At 46.9% G+C, this 27980-nt stretch overlaps 1 protein-coding gene across 1 annotated transcript in view; it reads right to left on the bottom strand.

Annotated features, from left to right (window-relative positions):
• FSTL1 (follistatin like 1) overlaps nt 1–27980 on the bottom strand; it is a 53956-nt gene that overhangs the window by 15152 nt on the left and 10824 nt on the right. The window contains exon 3 of the mRNA XM_032677187.1: nt 296–400. Coding sequence (XP_032533078.1) covers nt 296–400 — 105 coding nt within the window. The remainder of the gene's footprint in view (nt 1–295; nt 401–27980) is intronic.

The raw sequence follows: 27980 nt of genomic DNA, 5'->3' as shown, positions 1-27980 counted from the left end.
GTATATCTATACCCTATTGGGCTTTCCCAACAAAAGACCTCCAGCCAAGTTTCCTGTGTGTGTAAAGACCCTAGGCAGTTCTTCAAGCAGCACAGCTGTGAGCCCCAGACAGTATCACAGGGCTCTTCCCCGACACGACACTGGAAACAATTCTGTTGTTTGAAGAGCCACTGTGAATTTGCATCTGCTCCATAACAGCCACAGCCTTATTCCATCATGGGATCCTTCCAGCGACAGAAACCCAGCTAGGGAGTGATGGTGACACCTGTCCCAGATGCAGAACCTGCCCCCATACCTCAATGCAGAGGCAGGTTGGCTCTCCCTTCTCAGTCACTGCACACTCCCGACCAGCTCCACAGAAAACATTGGCACAGATCTTGGATTTGCTCCTTGGCTCTTCCTGTAAGATACAAAGTAAGAGACACAAAATACATCGTTACCCAGAAGAGCAGCAACACAGTTTTAAAAAAATTTAACAGGTATCAGGACCAAGGAGCACCAAGGTGGTAAGAAGTGGGTGATAGAACAAGAGAGACATGACTGCAATAGGTGAACAGCTCAGATATGAAGCAGGAGTAGACACAAGAATGAGGGCTACAGTCCCAGCAACAGAGGGCTTCCTTGAGGTCATTCCTGGAAAATCACCTAGGAGAAATGGAGCAAACATGAGCAAGAGGAAATCTAACAAGAGCATCAAGAAAAATTTGCTCATGTCAAGGACTGCTGTCTTTAAATTTTTTTTCATGGAGGGTAGGGAGCAGAAATGTCTTTGCTTGAAACATTTAAGAAGCAGGTGAACATATCCCTAGAGAAAGGTGCGATACCAAACAAATGGAAGAAATTGCCATCAGGCACTAGAGATAATGCCCCTGTCATAAAAAAACTTAACAAAACCACAGGACCCATTATCTTGCTTCCACTGGTCAAGATTAAACACTTCAAAGGACGAAACACTGTCATAGATAAGATAATTATACAGTAACCTACCCATAGCGAAAATTTCTTCCTGGTCTCTGACAGCCTGCAGTTGACTTATGGCCTGCGGCACAATTTATACGCTTCACAGTTTTCTCCTAGACTATTCTTGGTTTTCCCTTTAACTGTCAAATCCTTTTTTTTTTTTTTTTGAGTCCCACTTCCTTCCTAAACTAACATGGAAGATTTCCACAGGTTAATCATGTTTTCAATAAAACCACCATTTACTTTTATCAGTTTACTGTCTTTTTTTGTATAGACTTTTAAAGAGAAGACAGTTCCAGGGGTTCAGACTTTGGAGACCCTGTTTTAATTCCCTGCTTTGTCATTAATTTCCTTTGCAACTCTCATTTCATCTAACATTTTCCACTGGTACATTGAGTATCTGGCTCAGGCTAGCCAACCGGCTTCTGTCACAGTTTTGTATCACAGAAAGAAGACTGAGGAACAGAAGATAATCAGCGGAGTAGGTCAATCACATCTGCTGTGTTTCTCCCCTATAATACACAAAAGTTTTTTCATCTTCTCATCTGAGTATTATTCTTAACCTCTGCTCATTTGTGGTTCCTTTGTACCTCCATTATCTACTTTTGAAAGTAGGTGATAAAAAAGGAGCAGAACATGTTTGAGGAAGAGGCATTATTGATGGATAAAATGATAAATTCTGAGCACACTTTTTCTCCTGTTTCGTCTTTATCCTAATTCTTTTTCTTTGTTATTATTTTACTTTTAAACCACAATTTCACTGTGAGTTGCTGTCTTTACTGAACAGCTCACAGAGACAGCCTGATCGTTTTTTGAATGACCTTGCCCTGGTCTTGAGAATAGTTTGTCTGCCGGTCTACTGCACAGTTCATCAAGCCCAAGAAGGTCTTTCCGAAGCACTGCAGGATTCCCTCCAGGTTCACATAGTGACAAACACCTTTCCTACTCTCTGCAAGCATTCCTACTTTGTTGCTCATCCTCTAAAATACAGTATTTGGACATACCAGTCTTAGCTGAGAAATGTACACCGTGTCCCAGGCCTGCTCTCCCCACGGAACACCCTCTGTTATCCTCCCTCTCCCTTTTCATTTCCTTTCACATATTGCTTCTGAGCTACAAAAGATACACTATCCCTTCTCCTGCATCCACCTCTCCCTAGTTACCTTGTGGTAGAGGGCTGGGGTAAGTGATCTGGGCACATCTGGAGTGGGATGGGGCAACACTAGTGCTTCACTGCACAAAGTAACCTCATGCAACTCAGGACAGGGAAGGGAGAATAACTCATTTTGCAAAATGCACAAAATAAAAACAAATTTTACCAGGCTGTAGTCTGACTTAGGGCACTCGGACATTTAAAATGCACTGTAGCCACCTAAGTGCTAATCCATTTAAAGGGGTTTGAATCACGTGTCAATCCCTTCACCAAGCCAAAGACCAGAAAAAAACCCAGCTAACCACAGCTTTAAACTGCCACCTTGTAATCCAGGTGCTTGGCAATAGATGGCAGTACCCTGCCTCTCCCTACCCATGGACTGGCAGGGCTGCCAGCAGCAACTTCCAGTACATGCCACCGATGCCAAATCTGGCTCTTGACTCCTGCGCTGAGACTTACAGCACTGCTACAATTGCAGCCGGCCTCAACGATCATCCACAGTGACCTAGCTCAAGACTCCTCTCCCCATGCCAGCTCACTTGGAAACCTGGCCTGTGATGTGGCTGTCTTGGCCACAGCTCCCTCCCCAGAAGTGCCAGAGCCCAGGAGACATCCCACAGCTCTTCCACTGGGACGTGGGCCAGGGATGCTGGCAGGGTGACACCACTAGAACACTTTCTGAATACAACCAGCCACCTGCCAGGCTAGGAGACCACATTACTCTGTTTTTTCTTATTAATCAAAGCAATACAATTTGCTGGTTGATTCTTCTTGTTGCTTTAAGCTATCCTAGGCTAGCAGGGGGTTGGAGCTGGTTGCCACATTCCATCATGGCTTTCTCCACCTCAGGGTTCTGCCAGACAAAGAAAGGAATCAAGCTGCTCTGCCTGCCTGCCCTCTTACTCTGCCACAGGGTTTTTCAGACCCAGCTTGCTCATCCTCCCTCCTGGAGTCTCCAACTGTGACAGCAGCTACTGGGCTGTGTGCTGGCTCCACCTTTAGAGAAAACCACTCTCAGCTTCCACCCTAGTTCCCTCAGTTCTCTGTGCCTCTCTTCATTGCAATGCTCACCCCACAACCTATACTTTATCCATCTACAACCTACCAACCATAGCCCCTTATAGACTTCTGCATCCCTTCCAAAATCCTTTAGACCCTCACCTCCTTCCTTCACCAAACATCACATCTCCTACCAGATAACTACCTGACCCTGCACCTGCAACCTGACCCACTGTGGCACTCCTCTGCCAGGCACTAGCAGCTGCTGCAGCAAATCCTGCCTTTACCTCTGCCAGAGCCAGAAAATCCTTCTCTCTACCAGCATGCACACAGATGAAGTTAGGAGTTACCACTGCTCTGCTTGGTACACCCACATAGCTCTGAGGTGGTTTATGGCACACCACCACAGGGTGGGAGCGCTCTCTAGCAGCTCCTGGCTGCCTTTCCAGCAAACTCCACACTGGAGTCTCCTGTGTGGAACTGGGAGTGTAACAGAGATGGCGGTGGCTGAATGGACAAGTACAGTGGGGGTCTGTGAATGAGGCTTTATAAACTCCCAATTCTCTGGTGATCTCCCAGAAGCTACCAGCCAAAGCAGTTTCTTGTGGCAGATATTTTGGTCTTACCTTGGACCTTGTCATGTTTGCTTTTTATCAAGCTCCATCTGCAAGGACTCATGTAAGTGAGGATGGCAGCTGCCACTTGAATATTAAATAGCTCATGTTTGCCCCTGCCATGTAAAAGCTTGAAAATATGAACTGTAAAGTTCTAAATGAAACGTCATACACACAAAAAAAGACTCCACAGTGTTTCAATGTTGTTGCCCTTAAATTAATTAGTGTCAGGATTTGGGGGCTGGAATCACAGTTTTTATACTACTTCCTCCTTGGCAGCTGCCACTGCCTTTTGTGTCACCATGGGCTTGGGAAGTGTCACTCGTTCCAGTACACAGTGCGCTCAGGCAGGCGGAAGGGAAAGGGCAGAGAGTCGTTACTAATTGCTGCACAGTGGCATTTACACCACAAGCCTTGACAAGGCAGTTCCTCTCTTCTGCTTCGAGTGAGATGCCCAAGCTCTCTCTCTGTTTGGGCAATGCTTTTACTTACTCCTCTGCTGCCCAGAGAGCAAGTGGGAAGGTGTAAGAGCAGTGAGAATGAAGCCGGGGCAGGAGTGCCTGTGGCTCTGGAGTGTCTGCCACGGCACAGGAGCACTCCAGCTCTTCACCTCACAGCCTCCACAGAGGGATAACCTTCCCAGACATCTTCTCTGGCAAAGACCACGGAGAAAGCTGTTCCCAGCGACTCACGGTCAGTGTCATGTACATATAGACCACCTTATCTGCCAAATGGGGATGGGAATGCACACTGCTTTTGGAGGGCTGAGAAACGTAACCGTGTGGATGAAGATTCTTGTATGTGAGTGGGCAAACACTAAGCAGAACACCTGAACTGACAGTGCAGCAAGCCACGTGCAATGCTTCTGCCTCTTGCTTCTAGGGAGCAAGGAGGAAAAAGAGACATTTCCAAGGCACCCACAGGCAAGAAAGCGCCAGTGGTGAGGGATCACCATGGCAACCAGCAATGCAGGGCCTCAAGGTGGAGAGCTAAAATTAGGAAATTAGGCAGCGGAAAGTGCTGTTTCTCATCTCCAGCAGCAGCAGGTGCCTAGGAGTTGGACTCCCAACGCAGAGTAAGTGCAGATGCCAGGAGCATTTCCGAGTCCCTGCCTGCACCCAGATGTCTAGTACTGAATGTGACTTGACACACCAACATAGTGCCACATGTGGGTCTGCATGGGGTCACAAGGTCCTGTGAGGTGCTGTCCCTGTTCTGCACTGGTGGGACCACATGGAATCAGTGTGGTGTCTGCAGCAAGAGGGATTGTACACGTGACAGAAAAGAAGCATCGTGACTCCTTGCCTTGGTGAGGGAACTGCTCACTGCAGCTCTCCCTTGGCTGCTCCCACCCCTGGCCCCTGCTGAGCTATGACTGTTGTCACTTGGTGGGAATGGGGCTTTCCCAGCCAGTCTGTGAAAGCTGAAACCATGAACAATTCAGTGACAAAACACCTCTGTAAGGAAGAACAAGCTTCCATCTACAGAGAAGAGCTGTACAACCAGTTCCACACCCAGGGTGCCCCACTGCCCAAAGGGAGCACCAGGGATTTCTGCCATTACAGGTATTCTGGGAAACAAGCAGGGAGATCACCATGCTACGAGGTGGGGAGTTAACATGGTTCAAAATAACCCCTCAGATGACTTTCTCCTTTCTGCATATCTTTCTATACAAAATCTCCTCTTGGAAATCTCAAAAGTCTTTTTCTCAGCAGCCACACTGTTGGAGAAATACTACCTACTGTCATGCTCCTACTGACACAAGTAAAAACCTTTTCTGCTATCAGCAGTGATGGCAGGTTTTTTGCCTCTTTTGGCGTCGCTTTGTGGAAATCCATAAAACGACTTGGCCCTCACATAATTCTCTGTGCTGTGTGCTGTAAAATCAAGGCTTTGTGGTTTTGCCTTGCGTGGTGTGCAAGGAAATCAAAGTGATCTAAAGCTGCAGCACTGAAGGCTCCTATGGGAGGCAATCCCATGTATTATACAAACACAGATAAGGCAAAACTAAAGGGCACCAAAATGATGTCTGGTGTTGCAAGACACACACAGATTCTCATGTCTCAGGGAAGGCAGTAGCAAAAGCTGGCGGGAAGTTTTCAGATATAATCAGTACAATTCACAATAGGCTCCTTCTGTGCAGACAGGGAGAAACAAGCTGTGCAGCTATGTATTTCAGCCAGTCCTGCCTACATCTTTCCATCCACATCCTTTTTGCCTGTTCCCTGCCATGACTAATGGGAGTAGGGATACAACGGGTCTCCAAACATGCCAAGGTGCCACCTGTAAACAGCACTGCCTGCATAATTTCTAAACCAATTCAACATCCAGCCATGAAATCTAGCACTTTATCCAGTTGTTGTCTTGGCAATGTCTGCTTCTCAATGCTGAAAGATTTGGAGCCACAAGGCACTAGGTCAACAGTGTGGAAAGCTGAAGTGAGAAACTATATCTCCTGACTCCCAATCTTTGCTCCCGCTGTGGGGCTGGGAGGGAGAAGTGCTGCAATGTGCTGCAACATTCAACAGCAGAGGGCTGGGCAGCAGAGCAGCTCAGGGGAGTCAGGAAAATTTAGCAACTCCTGGCACTGAGAAAGCATTTGGCTCCTGCATTTCGTCCCATTACCCAAGTGTGCCTCTGGGCAGAACAGCTCTTTCAGCTGCATGGCCTCCTGCAGAGCTCCTGGAGAGCAGATCCCACGTTTGCTGGAGGGCAGGAACAGGCAGCCAGCTTGTCACCTCTGGTCATTTGTGCAGCTGGCTTTGGCAGCATGTTTGTCCTGTTCTGGTTTGCAACTAACAGGAAAAGCATTCGTCCCTCCCCACAAACCTGACCTAATTCCTGTGGCAGCTCCCTGGATCCTCTAACACTCTGGTGTGATGGGGCGGAAATTTGGCAGCAGCATAAACCGAGCAGATTAGCGTGAAACAAGCAGGTACCCCTGACATTGGGTTTGCCATAAATAGATAGGTAAGGCAAACATTGCAGTTTCTCTTCCTTTGGGCTATTGCCTCAGGATATCTGCAGACTCTGGAAGAAAACCCACACAAATTACCCTTAATATCTTACTTGGAAGGTTTGAGATTCATTTAGCAAAGATAAGATGGAGATAAGCCCAGCTAGTGGGCATTGAATCACATCTGATTCCCAGTTCAGCTCTCCAATAAAACCTACATCCCAGGACATCATCACTGTAAGGATAATAGGGTAGGTTTCAAAATGATCCATACCCTCTACTCTCAAGGAAACCTGCTGTCAGAGGTTGCTGAACACACTGGTTCAGGCTGGGCAGGCTCATCCATTGCACACTTCCTCTGGTCTGGTGTTATGTGGACTCAAAGTGGCACCTTCTGGAGCTATCCCCTCCCCAGCCCCAGGAGTTCCCCACCCTTGCATCGGGAGGTACATGGTACCTGTCCTGCTGCTCAGACCAGCAGAGGTATCAATGGGCAGCTCAGAAGGCTGGAAAACAGGTTGTCTCCAAGCTAGTTAGTTAAAAAGGAAGAGATGTTTGTCAGGCAAAGTCTAGACCAGGGCTGGATGCCCCAGAGGACTGTGACCAGATGCATTTGACGCCATTCCCAATGATAACAATATCCTATTTGAAGGGTGTCAGCATGAGGTCTGTGCTGGATGCAAAGGGGTCCGGCACATTTAAACTGCAGGATTCTTCTTCACCCAAATCCTAAAACCATCCTGCAAGTAGCAGAACTAATGAAGCCCAGTTTCCAACAGCTCTCTGCACGGCCTGCCTGTCAGTTACAGGGCAGCTCATGGACTCCTTCCGCAGGGGAGGTCTTCACAGGCCCCTCTCATTAAGCCAGTCACCTAGAGTCACAAAACCAGCTGGATCCCATTATCTCAGAGGCCTCCACCGCTTTATCAGCTGTGGCGGAAACAGGCTGATAGAGTCAAGACTCGCTGGAGGCCAGAGACAGGCGGGCAGACAGACAGCCTGCTGACATAGCTTTGCTTCCTTAGGGAACCCGGCTGTAATTCCCTTGCAGAGCCCCACAGAACAGCTCTCTGTCTCGGTCTCTCATCTTGACAGACTCAACACCACTGCTGCCTGCAGTCCTGAGGGCAGGTTCTCACTCCAGCCCCCCTGTTATGAATCCAAGCCCCTTGCAGTCTCCCCACCACTGACTCTTGTGCTCCCTCCTCAGTGTTTTCCTCATGTTGGAGGACAGATCCCATCTCTCTTCTGCTCCCTCAGAGCTTCCATCACTAAGGTATTCCAGCCAGCTGCAACTGAGGGCTTTGAACAGCCATCCGGACACAGTGCCAGGAACTGCCGCACTCCCTGCAGGATGTCTTCCATAGAGGAGCATGTGCCCCCACGCAAAGACCTCAGACATAATCCAACCCGCTTAGCCAAATCTTTGCCTGTATCTCCTTCTAGTCTCAACTGACATTCAGGACTGGCCCTTTAAATACATCACACGACAAAGTGCAACCCTGTAGGCTTTTGAATGCTTAACAGATGAATATTTAATGGCAGCTGACTTTTGCTAATGGGAAACAAGCCAGTGCATACATCTCTACCCATGCAGGGAATCAGGGAGGGTTCCCAGAAAACCTGGATGCAGAGACACACAGGCAATAGAGGAAAGGAACTGCAACTCCCACAGCCCAGAGAAGGTTCCCTCTCTACAAAACCTGTACCTCACCCGTTTGTGTGTGACTCTTCCCGACTTACTGGCTGCTCAGTCCATGATCTGTGGACCACATGTGCCCATCATACCAGAGCAATGAGCAGGAGAGTGGCTGACCTCTGTGATAAAGGGGGCCCATCAGGTCAGTGACCTCTGCATGGGGTCATGGAAAAACAACATTGCTCGTGGAAGCCTGTAGTAGGAATTTGTCCATGGCTCTATCAAGGAGAGGGAGATGAAGATGAAGATATCTGATGCTCGTACTGCTACAAACCAGACTGCCTAGGCAGCACTGTCTTGCAAAGATTGGCAGGGTGGATACAGAGAGCTCTGCCTCCCCACTGACCCCTGTGACTACATGGCCTGGACCGCTGGCAGGGACTGCAGCCCTAACACACCAGCCATGGCTTTCTCACATTCCACAGTGAGCAGGCAGAAGTTGGTGCCTGCACAGAAAGGGAAGCAGGAATTGGGAGGAAGGCGGCTTTCCTCCCTACAACCTAATGAAGAGCAGAAAGGCATCTGCCAAACAGCTGATGTCTCTTACAGCATGATGCTGCTAACAGTTACAGAACCAGGCACACCTCTCGAGGACTCCACGGTGTGAGGACTCTGTTTTCCCTTTTAAGCTGGAAGGAATGTCTGTGCTCTGGCCCCCACAACCTCATATTTTCCATGACAAGGCAATGACTGGTGAGGCCCCGTTAAGGGAACAATGACATGAGAGTCTGGGGAAGAGGAAATCTCTACTGCAAACAAGTCTGGAAAATGGCTGCTAGAAGAAAGGGAGCTTGCATCCGGCAGTGCTCTGTGCTGCAGCCTCATTCAGCTGCTTTACAAAAACGCTCCTCATAGAGCTTCCAAAATGTCATGGCCCAAAACTACATTGTCTCTTAGCACTGTTCCCTCCACCCAGCCCTGCAGCACTTCTGGAATAAGGAGCTCGATTCCCTCCTGCCGCATCATGCGGTGAATCTGCCAGCTTTTCCACAACCACCAGGATCTTTCTTGCTAGTGCTGGCTCCCAGCAAGGCATGGAGGCAGGAGTCCAGAGACTGACTGATCTGCATGTGCCAAACCAGCTGAAGAGGCTTCAGCTGCGAGCAGGGCAGAGCCAGTCCCATAGGAGAGGACGTGGTGCTGCTGCTGCTGCTGCTGCACCATGGTTCTTAGGGGGAGGAATCGAGTTAATCACTTTTTATTTGGATAAAAAAATAACCCTCATGCACAGGGAAGCATCTCAGTGCACATGAAAGGTCCTAAATTAAGTTAGTTCCACAGTACCTTTGGGATGAGATGGGTATCATCCTCCTCATGTGACAGACTGAAAAAGACAGGTCCAAGGAAGAAGATTTGCTTAAGAATGACCAAAAGACAGCAGCTTAGCTCCCTCTGCATTCTAGTCTGGAGCCAGGACCACTTCACAGTCTGATACACAAGTCATACTCCTCATCTGGGGCATGACTTTCCTTCCCAGATCCTGACTGCCCTGGGCCAGGCTCTGTTTTGCCAAGGCTGAGCTTCTGGGAAATGCAATTCCCCATCTTGTTTTGTTTAAAACAAAAATAAAAACAAGACCAGCACTGACTCCTGAATTTCAACAAGAAGAAGCCATTCTGTACATGGTAGCACACAAGACAAGTCACAGCACCTCAGAAGCGGTCAACATGGGAGTGTGAGAAGGAGGAGGATGAGGAAGAGTTCATTCTCAGGGCATGCAGGCAGAGCTGGAGTACTGTCCCTGGCCTCCAGACCGGAAAAGAGCTGTGGACCACAGACTACTGTTAAATTAGCAATTAAACATAGATGCCATCACCTCTAAGCACACCCAGGCTCAGCTGTAAATGGAAGGTTTCTCTGCCAGATGCCATTTTCCCAATGGCATGCTCCTTCCCCTGCAGGATGCAAGAAGTCAGTCTGCAGAGCCCAGCACTTCAGCCCTGAGATCATCTGCCCCATTTTGAGGTGCACTCACTCCACTGCCTGTCCCCTACCCCCTCCCATTACCCAATTTGAGGCAGTTTGTGTCATATACAGCCTCAAATTTTCCCTTTCCACCCCTAATTCTGTGTTGACCCACAGCTCCTTCTGTATCATGGCAGTCCCTCTTTTTTCATCCTTCATCCCCTTAGTTTCCCACACTCTGAAATCCTGCAGATTTTACTGGTCCTGCCAGTAAGTTTTGTTGCCTCTTTTTTCTGACTAGCTGGGATGATTTATTTCTGAATGGGATCCAAATCTGGCGTATTTTTCAGCCATCACCTAGGTCCAACAGAGAGAAGGGAAGAGTGAGCTAAGCAGTGGAAGGCAAGTTAGAATTTACAACCCTATGGCATATCCACACCTCTTCCAGTAACTGGATACACAAGAGGAATGTAGATTGCAGGAAATGCTGAGGTTTACCAGCAGCATCCAGCTTCTTGTGCAAGAGACCTCAGTGGTTTTGTTCCCATCACTGGAATGGCAATCCAATTGCAATGGATTTGATGATTCCTATTCCAAGCTGTGACCCTTAGTCCTTCTTTATTTGCCTTCTACCACAGCACATTGCAAAAAAACAAATGGAAAGATTGGAGGGAAGCATTGAGTCAGCCTCAGAGTGGGGGAGAGAGAATGAGAACAGAATTGGACACAGGCCAGTTTTGCACTTCCTAACTTTTAGTCTTGGTGAAGGATTTGCTCAGATCCTTGTTAATAAGGAACAGCTTCAGGGCTGCTCCACCCAATGGCTCTGCTGGAGATGGCTCTGCAAGAGCAGATCCCCAAGGGACAGTCATTCCTTTCCTCTGAAGCTTCTTTGCTATTTGAAAAATCATGAGACCCCCTTTACACAGTTGGAACAGTGAGGAAGGGTCAGAAAACCTCCCATTATTAGGCATTATTTTGTCTAGACAACTTTTCTTGGCCTTTGGTATTGACAGAGCACCCTATTCCTGAAATCATACAGTCAGGAATGGTTATCAGACTAACGGGAACACCTGAAAACAGAAGTGATGTAAAACAAACCTGCAAGAGGGGAAAAGTTTGGGTAGGCTGGGGAACTAACCTGGAGGCTGCTCATCAGTGGTACGTCTGCCAAAAAGGCACAGCTCCATCAAAGGTTAAACTGTGTCCCTGTAGTCAGAGGGAGCTGAAGGCAAGTCTGCCAAAGCTCTATCATACTACAGTCTGGAAAATGCAAACTAGGATTTCAGGAAGCAGAGAGATGCAAAGAAAGCGTTCTAGGTTCTTGTAACCTCTGTAACCTTGTAACCTTTTACTACTGAAGACCTGACAACTGGCAGAAAAGTACGTGCACCTGAGCTTCTCTCAGTTGGTTAGAGCATGGTGCTAATAACACCAAGATTGTGGGTTCAATTCCTGTATGGGCCATTCACTTAGGAGCTGGATTTCACGATCCTTGTGGGTCACTTCCAACTCAGAATATTCTGTGAAATCTGTACTGAAAAGAGAAGAAAAACACTGCTGTAAAAACTAAGAGAAAGTCCTTGCTGCAAAAAGGAACGTGGGAAGGGCTGCACAGACACACGGGGAGACACGTGCATGTGTTCTTCTCTACTCTCAGAAACATCACATCAGCAACACGAAAATCCCATTAAACTGTGAGGGCAGTCACCAACAGCCCCACACCGTGACCAGAGTAGCAGTGTTGGGCCATCCGGCACCCATCACAAGGGGAACTGTGACCCCTGAGTTTTGATCAGCACATTCTTTTCAACTCCCGCTACCCTCATTATCTTTCAGAAAGCCTCCAGCCCACGCACCAGCACCTGAAACTGTCCCGGTGTAGAGCTAACACCATTTCACAGCTACCTTGGAGAGGCTTCCCTCTGCGGTAGGGAAAGCTCTCTAAGTCTCTCTGACTTGTGCTTAATGGATGAACTCTTTACTGAGACAGCCAAGAGGAAGCTCCAATAAGGTGAGAAGGCTATGAGAAAACTGGCATCATCACTATGAAATATGCTACAAAATCCAAGCACTATGGCAACTGCCACAGCTGGAAGGAAAGAAGAGAACTTCCTAAGTCCCAGGGTTTTCAGCCTTCCCATGGATGCCCCGAGGATGGGTATTGCCCCAGGCTATTGGCACCACAGCCACCCTTTGCCCCTTTGCACTGCTTCCTGCAGCTTGTGCTGGAGCCGCTCTCGCTTCAGATGCTTGGTCAAACACCAAGGCTTTTCTTAGGGAAGCTGCCTGTGCTTAGGGAAGCTGCTTACACTGGTGTGTCCCCAGCCTCATTCCTGATTTAACACAACACAAACAGAAGGGAACAGGCGATAACTATGCTGTGTGGACTGTCACTGAGGAAGATGGACGGTATTTGCCCCCTGACCAGTTAGCTTATGATCTGTTGCTTGCAAGATATACCTGTTACAACTATAATCCCTCTCACAGCAGAGAGCAGTATATAAAATGAAGGGGAAACAAAACTGAGTGGCGAATAACCTCTGCTGTGCTCATTATAAGTGGCACATCCCACACCCACATGTGCAGTCTCAAAGAAGCCAACTCAGTCACCCCCACTTCTCCCAGAGCAGAGCCTCCCTTCTGTCCCCATGGCCTCTGTGCCAGGCTGACAGCACAGATTAGCCTGAAGGCAATTCTGTGTTTAAGAAACAAGAGAAGTCACTATTGATTTCCTGTAATTGCTAAATAAGGCTGAGTAACATTTTTCAGACAGAGAGCTAGTTCATTAGAAAATGCAATTTGAGGTAGACCAAAACTATTTGGAAATTTCTGTCTAGTTTAGGGAACAGCTTTGATTCTAAAGTTATTTATGAGATGAAGTGAACTATTTTCCCTTCTTTGTTATTAAATATATTTCATGAAGTTATGTATGTAAGCTTAAAGGTCAAAGAAAGTAAAATAGAAACATGTTTTTGTAAACTTAGCAACTTTTTGTTTGCCCAGCCCTTTTTTTTCTGTTGAGAATAAAACATGAGTTTCAGCTGACCTGACATGAAATTTTTGGGTTGACTCTCTGATTCAGCTAGGAAATTAAAAAAATCCAAACCAATAAGTTATTCCAATGGCTTTACTCCTAAAACATTGTTATTTGGTGTCTAAAGCAACCTATTCTTCTCATTCTTTCATCTCCTTCCACCTGGCTCTTTGTGACCGTGTCTGGAAATAACGAAGAACTGTTGCAGACATCTCTCTCCCCCCTCTCTCTGCAAGCATGGAATTTTTTCCTGTCTAGTTGGGAAGACTGCTGATGCTGACTCCCATGGTTTGATTTTCAAAAACAAACAGAAAAACAAAGCCGCAGCTCCACTGGGTGGTTACGATAACCCAGGTAGATGGTGCTTCAGAGAAAGCATCCCTTCCTCTGAGTCACTCCAGCAAAGCAGTGATTTAATGAGGCAGCTCCCTGTCTGAACTGTACCAGGGCTGCAAACACCTCTCCTGCTCTGCTCTGGTCCTCTCTCAAACACTCAGTTCTGTCCCATCGCTTCCCAGCCTTTAGACCCTGAGGAACCTGTGCCTGGCTCCTGGCTGAGCCACACAGTGAGTGCTGCAGTTGTCAGCAGAAGAGAATATCGCTGCCCCTGCTGTCACCTCCAAACCCAGCTGGCAAGCTAATGGGTGTCAGGAGGTTTGCATGCAGAAACACAAATGGGAAGCTGATACCCATACTATAGAGATACTCAGGTTTGCCTTGAGAAGCAGAGTGAGCCCAGGACTCATGCAGAGACAACACGGCCTGTAGCTGAAAAGCAAGTGCCTGGGTCTTCTTCCAGCTCTCATTCCCTGACAGGCAATTTGAAGAGACAATGTCATCACCTCTACAAACACCCAGAGGTGGCTCAACTTGCAGAGATGTAAAGGACCAGAGTGCATCACTGCAATCACTTAAAAACGGGGCTTTTGAACTTCAGTAGCCTACCTGGCCCCAAATCAGTAAGGGCAGGCAACCAGTGCCAGCCAGATGCAATGACGACAACCCGACAACCCAAGCAAGTTCTCACTTTTCTCACTGCCCTGGAGGCAGTGACTTGCTACAAGCTTTAGTAATGCCCTCGGCTAGAAGGAGAGGCCTCCAAGCCCTGCTAGTGATCCTGGGGCTCTCCACACCTCCTGCAGCCTGTGTTCCTAGAAAAAGGATCACTGCTTGAATCATCTCCAAAAGCATGAACTATTCTTTAATACTTCCTGAGCTCTTCCCAGGACGTTTTGCTTTCTGCCCTGTGGCCTTGCTGGGCCGCATTTCAGAGATGAAAGGCTGTGAGGGCGCACAGATGCAGGCATCCTTACGCATTCCTGGCTCCAAGGCTTTCCTTGAAGCAGCTGCTGGTGCACTGCCAGCGAGGAGCAGCTGCCTCCTGGCCCAGAGAGAGGGCTGCCACTGTGCCTGCTGGCAAACCTCGATGCTGCAAGGTCCCAGCACAAACCCCTCTGCTTTGGGGCCAGCTGTGAGACCCTAGGGCCCCCAACCAGCCCACCAGAAACCAAGGCAGCTTTCCTGCTTTTCTTAAGGGTTACAACTCCCTTAAGGAGACATGGTGCACAATGTAGAGGCCATGATGCTATTGGCATGCAAACTTGCTCAATAAAAACATGTGTTTCCCATCTATTTTTTCCCCATGGCTCCTAGAGCACGTCACAGATCAAGCATGTGAAGCATCACTGCCCACAGCTGGGAAATGCATGCTATAGGGAGGAAACCCAAAGAGCACTTGAGGTCTTGGGCAGAAAATTCAGGATTTGTGCAACATCAAAGCAGTCCGCAGGCACTGGGGGGCTGCAATACAGACATCTGCATGCATCCCATCTCTAACACAAGCCAAATCAAATTCCCAATCCCAAACACTGGAAAGAAGCCTGCTCACAGTCTCAGTGTGCAGCTCAGTCCCATCTTGATGTTAAAGGGAGAGTCTGCCCATCTGGCAGAATTTCAGCCCAACATACTGTCCCTACCAGTGGCTCCCACTTAAATTCTGGCATTGGTGCAGGAGCTCAGCCTTGACCCTCCAAAACCAGCAAGAGAAGGGACCTCCCTGGGTGATGGCCTCCCCTGCAACCCTCCAGACCCACCCCTTCCCTCTGACAGGGTGAAGCTGGCACAGCTCAGGAGAGCCAAAGGCAGCTCTCAAGAATCACACCAGCCTGCAGCACAGGCTGCTGGCAGAGATAAGCTCAGAGCCTGGGTGGAAACTGCAGCCCTCTCTCACACCAAAACAAGGAATTATAGACACATCCCTGTTAAAAAAAAAAAAAACAAAAAAACCACAACCACAAACAAACCCACAAAACCACCAGACAGTGTGGAAGAGTTTGGATCTACTGATGGATCCAAAGGGAAAAATGTCAGCCTCACTGAAAGAAGAGGTGAAACTCCTGTCTTGGGGGGATCTTAATGCCCTCCTTGCTTTGTGCATGCAAACTAGAGGCACACCAACAGACTTGGGGCAAGGACCTCCTATAAAATCCATGGTATTCCCTTAGCTGACCACCATGTCCATTTCTTTGTGCAAGGGAGCCCCTGTGACTGGCCTGTTCCTGATGCAAGTGCTCTGAAAAGCAACATCCTTGCAGTTTCTGTGTATCTTATGGTTTGAGGCCAAGTGCTCCCCTATTTCCCTCCACTGTCATGACTCAGATAAGCACACGAGACAAATTAAAACCAGTAAAGGAAGAGTGAGTAAAGAAGTGGCTCTTTCTGGGCGTCCTCTTTAGACAGGTCCTTTCTGCTAATACTTTCACAAGACAATTACTGTTATTGTTTCATACCACAGAGGCAGTCAAATGGCCCCACTCCCACACCACCTCACTGAGATCACAGTGCAAGAAAAGGTAGCTTTGTGCCACCCAACTGATCACTAACACAACTCATGGCTGCCGTAGGAGCTGTGGCTGGCACAGCCCTGTCCCTGCATCCCAGTGCTGCTGAACCTCAGGCCCCCTGGCACCATCCTTTCTACCCTCAGTGTTGCCCTGGACAAAGAATTCCAGGCAGGAGCAGCAAAGGCACCATTCCAGAGGAGATATTTGTTGTTTCCTTCACACCACTACTGTAGCGTGGATGCTGCTGGTAACAAACTCAATCATCTGGGGTGTCTCTCTGCTGCACAACCCTTTCTGCTGTTCACAGGCTGTTTAATTTCTCTCTCGAGTGCCAGACCACCTGTTCATTAGCACTGAACTTCTTCTAGTTGCCAGCAACTCTCATTGCTCTGTGTTGTCAAACTGAAGACTGCTTCCTGTCCCATCCCAACCCCCCTCCACCCCCATCCCCCCCCCGTGATTGATTTTTTTACTCCTGTAACTTTGTACTGCTGAAAAATTCAGTTTTCTCAAGGTATTTGGGCTGTCATGGTCTTTGAATTCTTTCTAATGCTTTGGAGCAAGAGCTCTAGCTCCCTGTTCCCTGCCTATCTAGATGACTTTCCTTATCCCTTTCCCAACACACTGCTCCTACTGCCCTCTGGCATTACTATCTCCAACACTTACCTTTAAGCAACACTGCAAAGTTCTCAATGGGATCACACCCATGCAGGAAGCACACAGGGCTGGGAGGCACCTTGTGAGTCACCAAGTCCACCTCCATGCTACCAGTGTTCCCTCTTTGTGCAACTCCACCTACATGATACTGATTAAAGGCTCTTATTTTTGGTTGTCTCACACCCAGTGAAAGCCTGGTCTCAAAACCCTGTTACAGTTATGAGCCTTCCCCTAATGTCAAGACTAATGGTATTCATGGCCAATTCATACCTGTTTATTAATATTGTCATAGGAATACATTCTATGCTTTAGCAACTAATATTTCATTCCCTTATCCTGCCCAGCACAAAGGAGGAAAATAGAAAGCAACAGCAGATGTCTGACTTAATAAATAATGCTCTTTTATACAAGTAATTTCTGTTTTAATTGTTATCAACAACACTTTTAAAGAAGCATGAGATCCAAAAATCTTCCATTGCAGTGGAAATCTGAGGGACAGACCAAATCAGGGGTGAAAATATGCAGTCTAACACCGTTTTATGGCCAGAACAGGGCAAAGAAACATTTCAAAACTGAATTTAATATTTTCGCTACAGTGCAAGCTTAGCCAGGATTATAATCAGGACAGTAAGTCATGATCATCAAATTCCTGTTCCTTCCAGGGAAAAAGAATCCTCTGTGCAACAAGATGTGACATAGAAGATTAGGGATGGAGACAGAAAGCAGAATGCATTTGCTCTTGGTTGCATTAGCCTGGGAACCAACAGAACAACATGAGGCAGCTCTAGCTGTGTTTCAGGGAGGGAGCAGCCCCCTATAGAACTAAGTCCCCGACTGTTTTGGAGCTGATATCCATTATTAGCCATGCTGTTATCTCAATGGGCATTCAAAAGACAATAGGCAGCATTTCCCCCACATTATAAACTCTCTCCAGTAACCCAGGGCTATGTTTAGTATGATCTGAAATTGCCTGTAAACCTGCAATTAAAAATATGCTATAGGCCACAATTGCCATGGATGTTTGGGATCTCTGCAGGTATCTAAGTGCTTGTGCCCCCATGGCCGGAGTATGCAGACGGCCCAGGAACAATTCCCGGGAGAGAGGGAGGAGGAGGGTAGAGATGCTGCCACAGACCAGCTTGTATCTGGCTCTCCCAATTTGTTCCCCTAGCTTTAATTCCCATGGAAAGAAACAATTCTTTTTGTGCAGCCTTTTGGAAAATCTCTTCAGCAGGAACACACGTTCATCCTCCTTATTCCTTTAACAGCCCTTGTGACCCTCCTTCCCAGAAGGATGGTTAAGTGCAGATGGATTCAGACACCCTCACCAGCCCTTTGCCTGCCACAGTCCAGGAAGGCATCCCATGCTTCTCCCCAGCACGGGGACCTGACCCTGAGGAGCAGGAGACCTCCAACAAACCCTCTGCCTCTGCTGGCACCTCCAACAGAAGGCAGCAGACCACACAGACTTAGTTGTCCTCTCCTCGATGACGAATGATTCCTTCTGGGCAAACTTGAGGCTTATTTTGGGAATGCAGAGGATAGAGAAAAAGGGAGGGAGGAAGGCTGCATTGTTGTCTCTCCAAACTTGGCTGCTCTTTGGGTAAATAATGGACTTCTGTCTCCAGGGCTGCTAATCAGCTCTAAATGCCCTCAAAGAAAGCAAACAACAGCACAATAGGGAAGCCCAGAAATAAATCCATTTCATTATAAATTCATTTTGTTTCCATTCCATTTTTCTTGCTAGTAAGAAATTTAGGTTAAGCTAAGCACTTTCTTTTCCCAGCAATCTCTGCTAGCTGTCGGCTAATGCAACAGAAAATTAAGCTTTTGACAGTATAATGGTTTTGTTATGAAAAAAATACAATTATATTATTTCCCAAGACAAATTCTATGGTATTAAATGCAGAGCAATGCAGCATTGTCCTTGAAGCTGTTGGTGAAGGAATTTTACATGAAGAAATAGCAGAACGAACAGCTTTCACGGGAGATGTCTTTTACTGCATAGGTCTCCACTGCTCAGGAACACAGACAAGATTTTTTAGCAGGGACACAACCTGTATGCCAGACAACTGAGTTATGCAAGCTTTTGCCTCTATGCTGCTTACAATTGTGTCATCAGAACTAGAAATCGTAGTTGTCTGAAGACTCCTCCCTGGCACACAACAAGCTCTGTCAATTCATCAGTGTCAGCTCATCTCCATGCTGGTGTTTCTAACAAACTCATTAGCAATAGCTAAGGCTTATAATCCAGGAGTAAGGAGAAAGAGTTTAGACTACTAAATGGAGTGAATTCATAACAGATATCACAGGTATTTCAGTAATCCTCCATGTCTAGGCTAATCTCAGGAAAACTTCTTGAAGTTCAGCCATGGACAGGAACACCCCAGGCAGCAGGAGAAGCCACCAAAGGCTGACTGAGCACAAGCCCCTCCTAAACACCACAGAGAAAGGGAAAAATCAAGGCAACTGTGTGGTTTTGGGACAGGCACAGAGCACCAAGAGCCTGCACTTACCCTGGAAAATTAAAGAGGGACAGGCACTAGGAGGAAAGTGCCAGGCACCCAAGCTCAGAGTGGGAATAGGACCACTGGTGTGGTCTCAGACACAGTTTAGGGATTAGCACAGACCACTGGTAACCAAGAAGTAATACACACAGCATCCCTAAGCAGGAACTAAGTGCAACAGCATAGATGTGTGCCATTTGGTCTCTCCTGGCCTCCTAGCTGGCAAACAACCCTGTGCATGTTTAGTTTAATAACACAGACATCGCCAAAGCCATGGCAGAATCTCAGCCACAATTCGCAAGGAGCCAAGTACCACGATGGGAAATCCAGTAACGGCCAAGGCACCATTTTCCATGAATCTGGTATTTGCAAGACATTATTGGGGCTGGAAAAGACAAACACATGCCAAACTGTGTATATGAAACAGCAGCTCTGTTCCACCTCCAACTTTGCTTTGCTTGTTTGTACTTCACAGCCTGACCTCCCCTGGAGGTCCTCTTGAGGAATAGAGGGCAGCTGAGCCAGCCGATTCACAGAAGTCAAGGTGTCACCTTGTGGCTATGGGTAGAACAGGTAGCAACCCAATGCTTAAAAGCAGCCTGACACTTCTCCTTATGAAACTGTCTTTTCCACTGCTAAGAACTTTGCCAGCACTGAACTGCTCAGTTTGAAATTTTTCCATCTCAGGAGTTTGCCTCAGGCTGACTTTTCCTTTTACAGTGTCAACAGAAGAAGGTCAGTGGTTTCTAAGAACAAGATTCAGTAAGTTGTTTTGTCCATGTTTCAAGGAACTGTTAAAGCTGCTGTGCTCAGAATGCAGAGTAGAGCTCAGCATCTTTGCAAAAGCCTGAATTTGTTGAGAGAGACACACTGGTGATAAGCCTCTTGCTTGTGGGGAGATAGCCACATCCCTCAAAGATTATAGCAATTTTGTGTCAGTTTGTTTATGGAAATCACCAGTTTACACACAGCCAGTGACCATTCTAGCATCTGTTGACTTCTGAAGCTTCATTCCCCGCTAAGAACAATCCTTCCTCTTATAGCTCACAGATCCTGATCACGTTGCCCAAACACTATCTGAACACAATGACCAAACGAGCCCTGCTCCGGGATCACAGGATTTCACAGGCTGCTTGGGGTACAGCATGGAGCAATGAAATGAAAGGCAGGGACTACATCTCCCTTGCAGGGCTGATGCCAGAAGAAAACAGTAATTTAGGACAAATAGTACAAGGGCGGAGAACTGAATCAGCAGATGGTTTGCATAAAAGAGGCAGGGTCAGGACACCACTGAGACCAGAGAAAAGAGGGCACAGAGGTAGGACACAACCATACCCTGAAGCCAGAGCCCAATGTGGATCCTAGATCTTGTGGCAGAAGGTCCCAGTGTGTGTTTTATGTTCCCTCATCAAGCAACTGCCTGGTGGGATGCAACTTGGAGCCTGAATGAGTACCTGCAGCAATCTGAACACACAGGTACTACAAACCCTTTGTCTGTGAAGGTGGCTGAGCTACTGCTGCTCCACTGATGAAACCACTATCCCTCTCAGTCACTCAGTAAGCAAGCGCTGTGGATCCAAGAGCCAAGCACACAGGCAGCTCACACCCCCATCTCTAACCTTCAATTTTTCTCCTTCATATTTTCTCAAAAGAGAAGCATAGCCCTGTGCTCTTAGTGGCACAGAGCCAATGGTTGCCTCCACCTCTCTAGAAAAAGGATGAAAATCACCTGGAGGTGACGGCTTTATTTGCTTGATTTTGGCTGTAGTAAGAGAGATGTAATAACAGCCTACCTTACAGAGGTTTGACAGCAGCTTAAGTAATTAAGCAGGAAATTAGGCAGGAAAAACTCTGGTGACTAGTGATAGGACCCGTGGGAATGGCATGAAACTGTGTCAGGGGAGGTTTAGGTTGGATATTAGGACAAGGTTCTTCACCCAGAGGGTGACTGAGCACTGGAACAGGCTCCCCAGAGATACGGTCATGGCTCCAAGCCTGACAGAGTTCAAGAAGCACTTGGCTCTCAGGCACATGGTGTGATTCTCAGTGTGACCTGTGCAGAGTTAGGAGTTAGACTCAGTGATTCTTGTGAGTCCCTTCCAACTCAGGAAATTCTACAATTCTAAAATGCTCTAATGGGCTGAGATAGATGATGCAGCAGACAGCAAAATGAAATTACAAATGCTCTGTTCCACAGAAGCATAAAAGACTGACGAATGCCAAAGCAACTGCAGCCACAGCTCAGCACTGTGAATCCCAGGCGTCTTCCTCCCCAACAGCAGAACAGCTCTTACCTGGTACTCACTCCTAGAAGGGCCATGGTCCTTCTGGGCAGCCAGGTCTTCCCAACGCAAGGCACCGTGTCCAAGGGCCTTTTGCCCTGATCACACAAACAGTAGCCACCCAAGCAGCACAGATCTCCCAACAGAAATTAGTTTTTTATGGCAGCTGGAGCTGCAGCTCAGTGTATTTACACCCTGGAGCTCAGGAGTATGAGATGAGGGGTTATTCAAGGCAAAACAAAGCTGGTAGAGAAAGACAAATGACAAGGCAATGGCCCACACAGATGTAAACAGCACCTGCACAACAGCCATTCCTCCCTGAGCACTGAAGGTGATTGTGCAAGATTTTGGGAAATGTCCCAGAAACCTGAAGGTTTATAGAGGCAGCAGAAGCCAAGATCTCTGCATAGACAAGAGATCTCCAATTACCAAAGCCAGCTCAGTTGGCTTAGCGACAGGTTACTTCCATGGGTTTTTTTTGCTTGCTCATTTAATGATTACATTTTTATGTGTCTCTGATTTCCCATGCAACAGTAAGAAGCCAGACATCATGAATTTTTGCTGGGCCTCCCTAATCAGAGGGAGTATCTGTGACACAACTGGCAAACAAAACCCTATCCATGCTTTCAACCACTGGGGTTCCCATTTGCTACTCCTTGAATCAGAGGTGACACCACTGATCATCTGAAGTTGGCTTCCCATCCTCCTGGGAACCATACTACACAAGATTGACATTCTCCTTTTTACCTTTTGTATCCACCCCTGCATAACTCCCTCTAACCTCCCCCCTCAAAGAAAAAAATCATCTGATATGCTTTGGTTCTTCTGCCAGGGCAGAACATTCCTCCAAAGAGCCCGACATTCACAGAAGCTGGAAATGCTTAGTGATACAGAAAGGAAACAAAAGCCTTCAGCCTCACTGGAAACCCAGCCCACAGCACCAGCCTACCGCTGCCTGAAAATATCCCCTATGATCTGAAGTGCTCAGCTCCACAAAGTGAGGGCAGCAGCCATACTCTCCCTTTGCTGGCAACCATGCAGTAATGGCTGAGTTCATGTTTCTCCACAAACCCCCTTCTTTGTGGAACTGTACAGATGCCACAGAGACACCTGTGGCAGGCTGAAACTTGGTGTTTTACATGCTTTATGTCAAAATCAAATCAAAGACAGGGGAGCACACTTAGTTTGGATATATTTTAAGTTAAACAAGCATAAAATATTTGGCAAACTTCCCTTGCTTAATGCAGTATAAACAATTTTGGTATTAGACAGAAAATGTCCCATTTAATGAATGCAGCGAGTAACTAAAGAGAAGGTCACATTATTCTTGCAGTCTTAACTAAGAAAGGACAGCCCAAGCTTCTGCTGCAACCAGCAAAGTCCATGTGCGATGTTAAGCAGCTCATTTGCAGCCAGGGCTGCACTGGGAGGTGAGAGGAAATATCCCTGTAGGACCATAGGTTCTCCTACAGCACTTCAGTGAAAAAAAAGCAGATTTTTGCCGTTACTTTCAGAGGGGAAAAAATGAACTCCGGTAGACATAAAACTGAGGCAGACTAAGGGTTTCAGAAGGGAGCCTCCGGCAAATCCAACTGCAGCAGTTTAAGACATTAGCTTGCACAGCTGTCTGCCAGCCTTGGCTGTCCACCTTGTTGGCCAGCCAGAATTTATTGCTCCTCTAATAAAGTCAGCAGGAAGAAATACATGCCTGTGTCTCAGCCACTACAGTTCACAGCCCAGCGTATCAGACTGAACTGCTGACGATTGTTGGTTTTCAGTAAGATCTCAGACTCACAGATGTATATCCAAGGAGGGGAAGATCAGATGAGAACAGAACAAAATGTCTTCCTTGCAGTGAAAGGCTTAGAAGAGGCTTGAAAGAAAAGGGGCAAATAAAGGGGCTAAAGAACTTATGAAAGATGTTTATTCTACAGATTTGCTGCAGCGTTGCTCTTCTGCATCCTTTGCTGTAGGAAAGGCTGCTTTGGCTGTCTACGCTCAACCCAGGAAAAGATAAAAAAGATAAAGCGAGGTCTGGCAAGAGTTATCACCACTGCTCAAGCCCTCACTAGCCTAGAGCGCTCTGTAAAAGTAGGAGCATCCTCTAGTGCCTGCAACTAGAACCAGGTTTAAGAAAGCCAAGAGCTCTCCTGACCCTAATACCCACACTTTTGACACTGCCCTCCCCTTCCCAGGGCTCCACTCCAGGAATGACATCACCCAAATGTATAAGCATTCTATTTTTACTACTCCTAATGCAACCGGACCCTCTTCTTCTATGCAGAGAAGATTTCAGTGATAAAATGCAATGTGCTGAAAGAAATTAGATAGGAAACTTAAAAGGGACAATAGGTTTTCTTTTTTGACAAAGATTTAAGAAAACCCAGGAAATTCACACACCCAAAGCATTTATTACAATGTGTCCCTAGAGCTGGCTTTGACTTAAGCACAGCAGGAAATCAGTGGTAGCCTTTTGAATACCAAGAACAAACTTTGAAAGTACGGATCATTATGTATGTGTAGATGTTAATCTCATGTACTGGATGTCACACTTGCCTTATTAAACAAAGCTCTATGAGATGCTGTCTGTGCAAATGTGCAGGCTGGAGGAAATATATCAATATAACACAATCTGTTTCACTCTACACAATTTTAAAAGTAGCATGTGATACTATAACAATGTATTGTGCCACAATTTACTGATGTGGGGTGGTACAGGCCACCTAGAGGTTTTACAATAACTGAAAGTCTAAGACCATGCAATGAAAGGTTCAGTAACACAACACTAAACTTTTTGAGTAAAACCTCTTGGTTTGTTTTGAAAAGGAAGAAAATCTTACTATTCAGCTCCCCAATAAACTGGGTTAGCTCAGTTTGAAATAAATTAAAAATAAGAAAACAAAACCAAAAATACCCACTCAAAAAAACCCTCACTATCCAAAGAAGCTCCTTATCACAGGTCTAACAGCCCTTCTAGCAGAAAATTTGCAAAGCTTGCCCCAGTCCTTCCCTGCCAAACACACAGACCCTGTGAGGGTGTAGGCACTTAGGTCAGATGCACAGGTAAAATACCAGCTCTAGGAAGTTATCTCACTGAGCTGAAGGGATGGTATGTGTGTGCTCCTTTAGCCTATGGCAAAAGTACGATACAGGAAATAATCTTAGCCTGCAATGAAAGATTTATTGCAATCACAACATCTAACAACTTCATCACAGCCTACGCAAATCCAGCTACTGGCTCTAAGTTCCCGACTGTGTTTTAAATGCTCTAGAACTTACAAGACCTGAGCACTTCAGTAACTCAGAATAAAACAGCCCTGACCAAAGAGAGGCTAAGTGTCTTACTGTGAACATGACTGTCTCTCACATTTGTGCTCGTCTTTAAGAGCCTGTCACTCAAGGAGGCTTGACACCAATTCTCACTTACCGTGTGAACCACAAAACCCTTACCCATGCAATTATTACTTACTTGTGCGTTTGGCAACCCTGACACTGTGAAACCCGTACACAAACAGTCCAGTCCCAGCAGCAAACAGCAAACCTTTAAACAAGAAGCCTTTACTGTTTCAGTCAGCAACATCTAGTCCAGGGTGTAGACGCAAATCAAGTCTGTAAAAGGGACACTGTTTGTGACTGCTTCCCTTAGGAATGAATACTCACTCTACAGTAAAGGTACCCAAACTGGCTGTGAAGCAGTTCCTGACATGTGGCAGCTCACTGCTTCATCTACTATAGTAAAGCTGCCCCAAGTTCAGTTATCAATGCACACGCTGTGCCATAAGCAATACAGGACATGGTCCATGACCATTCCAGTCACCTCTGCTGCGTGACAGCAATTTCAGCCAAAGGCTGCAGCAGACATCTCTGGTCACAAAACACTTCAGCTGCCCAAGTTTAATCCTCCAAGTCCTTTGCTTCAGCAAAACACAGTTGACTTTCATGAGCCTCATATCTTCCAAAACACCAGGATGTCAGCACAACCCTGCCGTAAGGACCCCGTTCTTTCAGTTCACATCAACGTCCCATTAAATCTTCTTGTTCCTTCACTTTCTCATGTCATTGCACTAAGCAACAGTTCATAAGACACATGCTTTACTTCTGCATGCTCCACGCATGGACTTCACTGTGTTTCTTCTTCTTACCTGAGTTTTGCATCTTCATCTGAGCCAAGACATTGTAATTCCTCTCCTTCCCACTTCCCTGTCAGAAACCATGCAACTGCAGAGATCAGACTACACTAACACTGGGACAGCAGCCAGCAGTACATGGTGTGCCTGGCTTTTAACAGCTAAATCCTATAAAACATAATGATGCAAATACGGGCATTCCTCCCCGAGACATCCTAATGCTTTCAACAACTTCTTAGGAACACATAATGCTGCTGGATGGGACAGAGGCTGAAAGGAACTAATTTGGGACTCCTGGTACTTACAGTGTGAACACCCGCTGGCTGAACAAACAGGCCTAGGTTTGAAAACCAAGATAGCTTTATGCACATTCTCCACTGCAGTATGAGATAGCTGCTCCCTGAAAGCAGGCATGAACTGCACTGCATTATCACCTAAATGCAGTCACGGGGTGGAAAACTCTCCTTTAGGAATCTCATGCACTGACATAGGACCAGAAAAATTCCACCAAAACACCCTGAGTACACTTTGAGGCACTCAGCCCAGGCTGCTATCACCATTTAGGAGACTACCTACCCTATTCTCTACGAACCTTAGATATATGTCTTCAGGACCTTGGGTTTCAGTGCTTATTCAACACCACACAGGAAGTCCATGGTAAGCAAAATTGCCTTCCAAGTCCTGCCAGGTAAAGCCCATCCTCACCCTTCTGCCAACAACTGCAGTTGGTCCAGGACACTACCCTGCCCATGCACCGCATGAGTATGAGCAAGGACACAAGGCCCCTCCCACACAGAACTGAACCATCCTTCAGTAGTGGTACCCTGTGTCCTTAAGTATAGCACCTAGTGCCTTCTGGAGTCTGCCTCTGCAATAAATGAACACTTGACAAGTTCCCCATCCCAGAAGGGGATCATGGGCAAGTATCCTGTGGGAATGCAGAAATCTCCCCCTCACCGCTGTGTGCTGCTGGAGGCTCTGAAGGAGAGGTTTTGTAGTATAGGAATGATGGGGACAGATCACAGGTTCTCTGAAAAAGCACTAATGCTCTCCTGCATCCAAAAACCAGAACAGCCAGCAAAGGGGCTTCTCTCACAGGGGCTGTAGGGGACATGATGGGTCACCTCCTTTCCCCCTGCCACACCCTATTTTCCACTGTTTTCTCTCACACCTGTGCAAAGATAAATTAAAAACTATGTTCCCCCTCTGCCCCATCACCCAGAGTTATTTTAGGGCCAGAGTTCAGTTTTCAGATGCCTAAGGGCAGAGGCAGAACAAGAGGGAGTACAAAGACAAAGCAGCACGGGAGGTGCTCACACTTTTTCAGGGCAGCTCATGGGCAGAGCAACTTGCACCCACTCTGTAACCACTCCTTTAGATGCATGTTCAAGGAGGTTTGGCTACGAGTCTAAAAATCACAGCCCCTAGAAATACAACATTTTGTTGCCTCTTGCCAGGCTTTTAATAAGAATGGATTGTGAGCTTGCAGCAGAGCACAGGGTGAAAACATTGCCTCAGGAGAGGGAACTATCTCCTCTCATCACTGACAAAAAAAAAGGACATCCAACTAGCTTGCCCATAGAAAAAGTGCATGAGTTTTCTTTATCTGAATGCCTCTGCTACTCAGTTAAGGCTGCTCTGCAGGAAGATGCCTTAAAGCCATGAAAGCACAAACATTCAGCCTAGCACATTTGGTTCTCCAGAAGTGTGAACTGGAAGGGACCTGGGAACAAGAAATGTGGAGAGCCTTCTACTTTCTCTCAGAGGAGAAAAAATCTGACATCTCTATTTAAAGACGAAAGTGGAAATGGAAAGAGAAACAAAAAAGGGGTATTTTAATAAACCCTGTTTATTATGCCTTTTAGGACAGAAGCTTCTTGAGGTCCAAGTCAAGATCCAGCCCAGTCTGTGATAAACTGTTCAACAGCATCTCAGAAGAGAGTTTGTGCCCCTGGGACAGCAAGCAATCAAAATGTGCTCTTGGAAGAAATCCACAATTTATATTGCAAATATTTATGGATTCCCAGTAACAACTACATGGAGATGCCCTGTCATCCCATGGTGAGGGAGCACTAACAGACAGACAAAGCAGATGCACTGTGTGGAGATCCAGTATTGAGCCAGATTAGGAAACACACCTTACCAAGGGATGGCTTGAGGAGCTCAGACTGTTTAGTTTACCAAAGACAAAACCAGGAGCAGCCCTTGTGCTGCTTGTATGTCTACTCCCCACTGTTACAG

The sequence above is a fragment of the Chiroxiphia lanceolata genome, chromosome 2 (genome assembly GCF_009829145.1).
Source record: "Chiroxiphia lanceolata isolate bChiLan1 chromosome 2, bChiLan1.pri, whole genome shotgun sequence".
In the NCBI taxonomy this organism is placed as follows: Eukaryota; Metazoa; Chordata; class Aves; order Passeriformes; family Pipridae; genus Chiroxiphia; species Chiroxiphia lanceolata.
The sequence above is the reverse complement of the archived record's forward strand: the minus strand, read 5'-3'. Positions and strand labels throughout refer to the sequence as shown.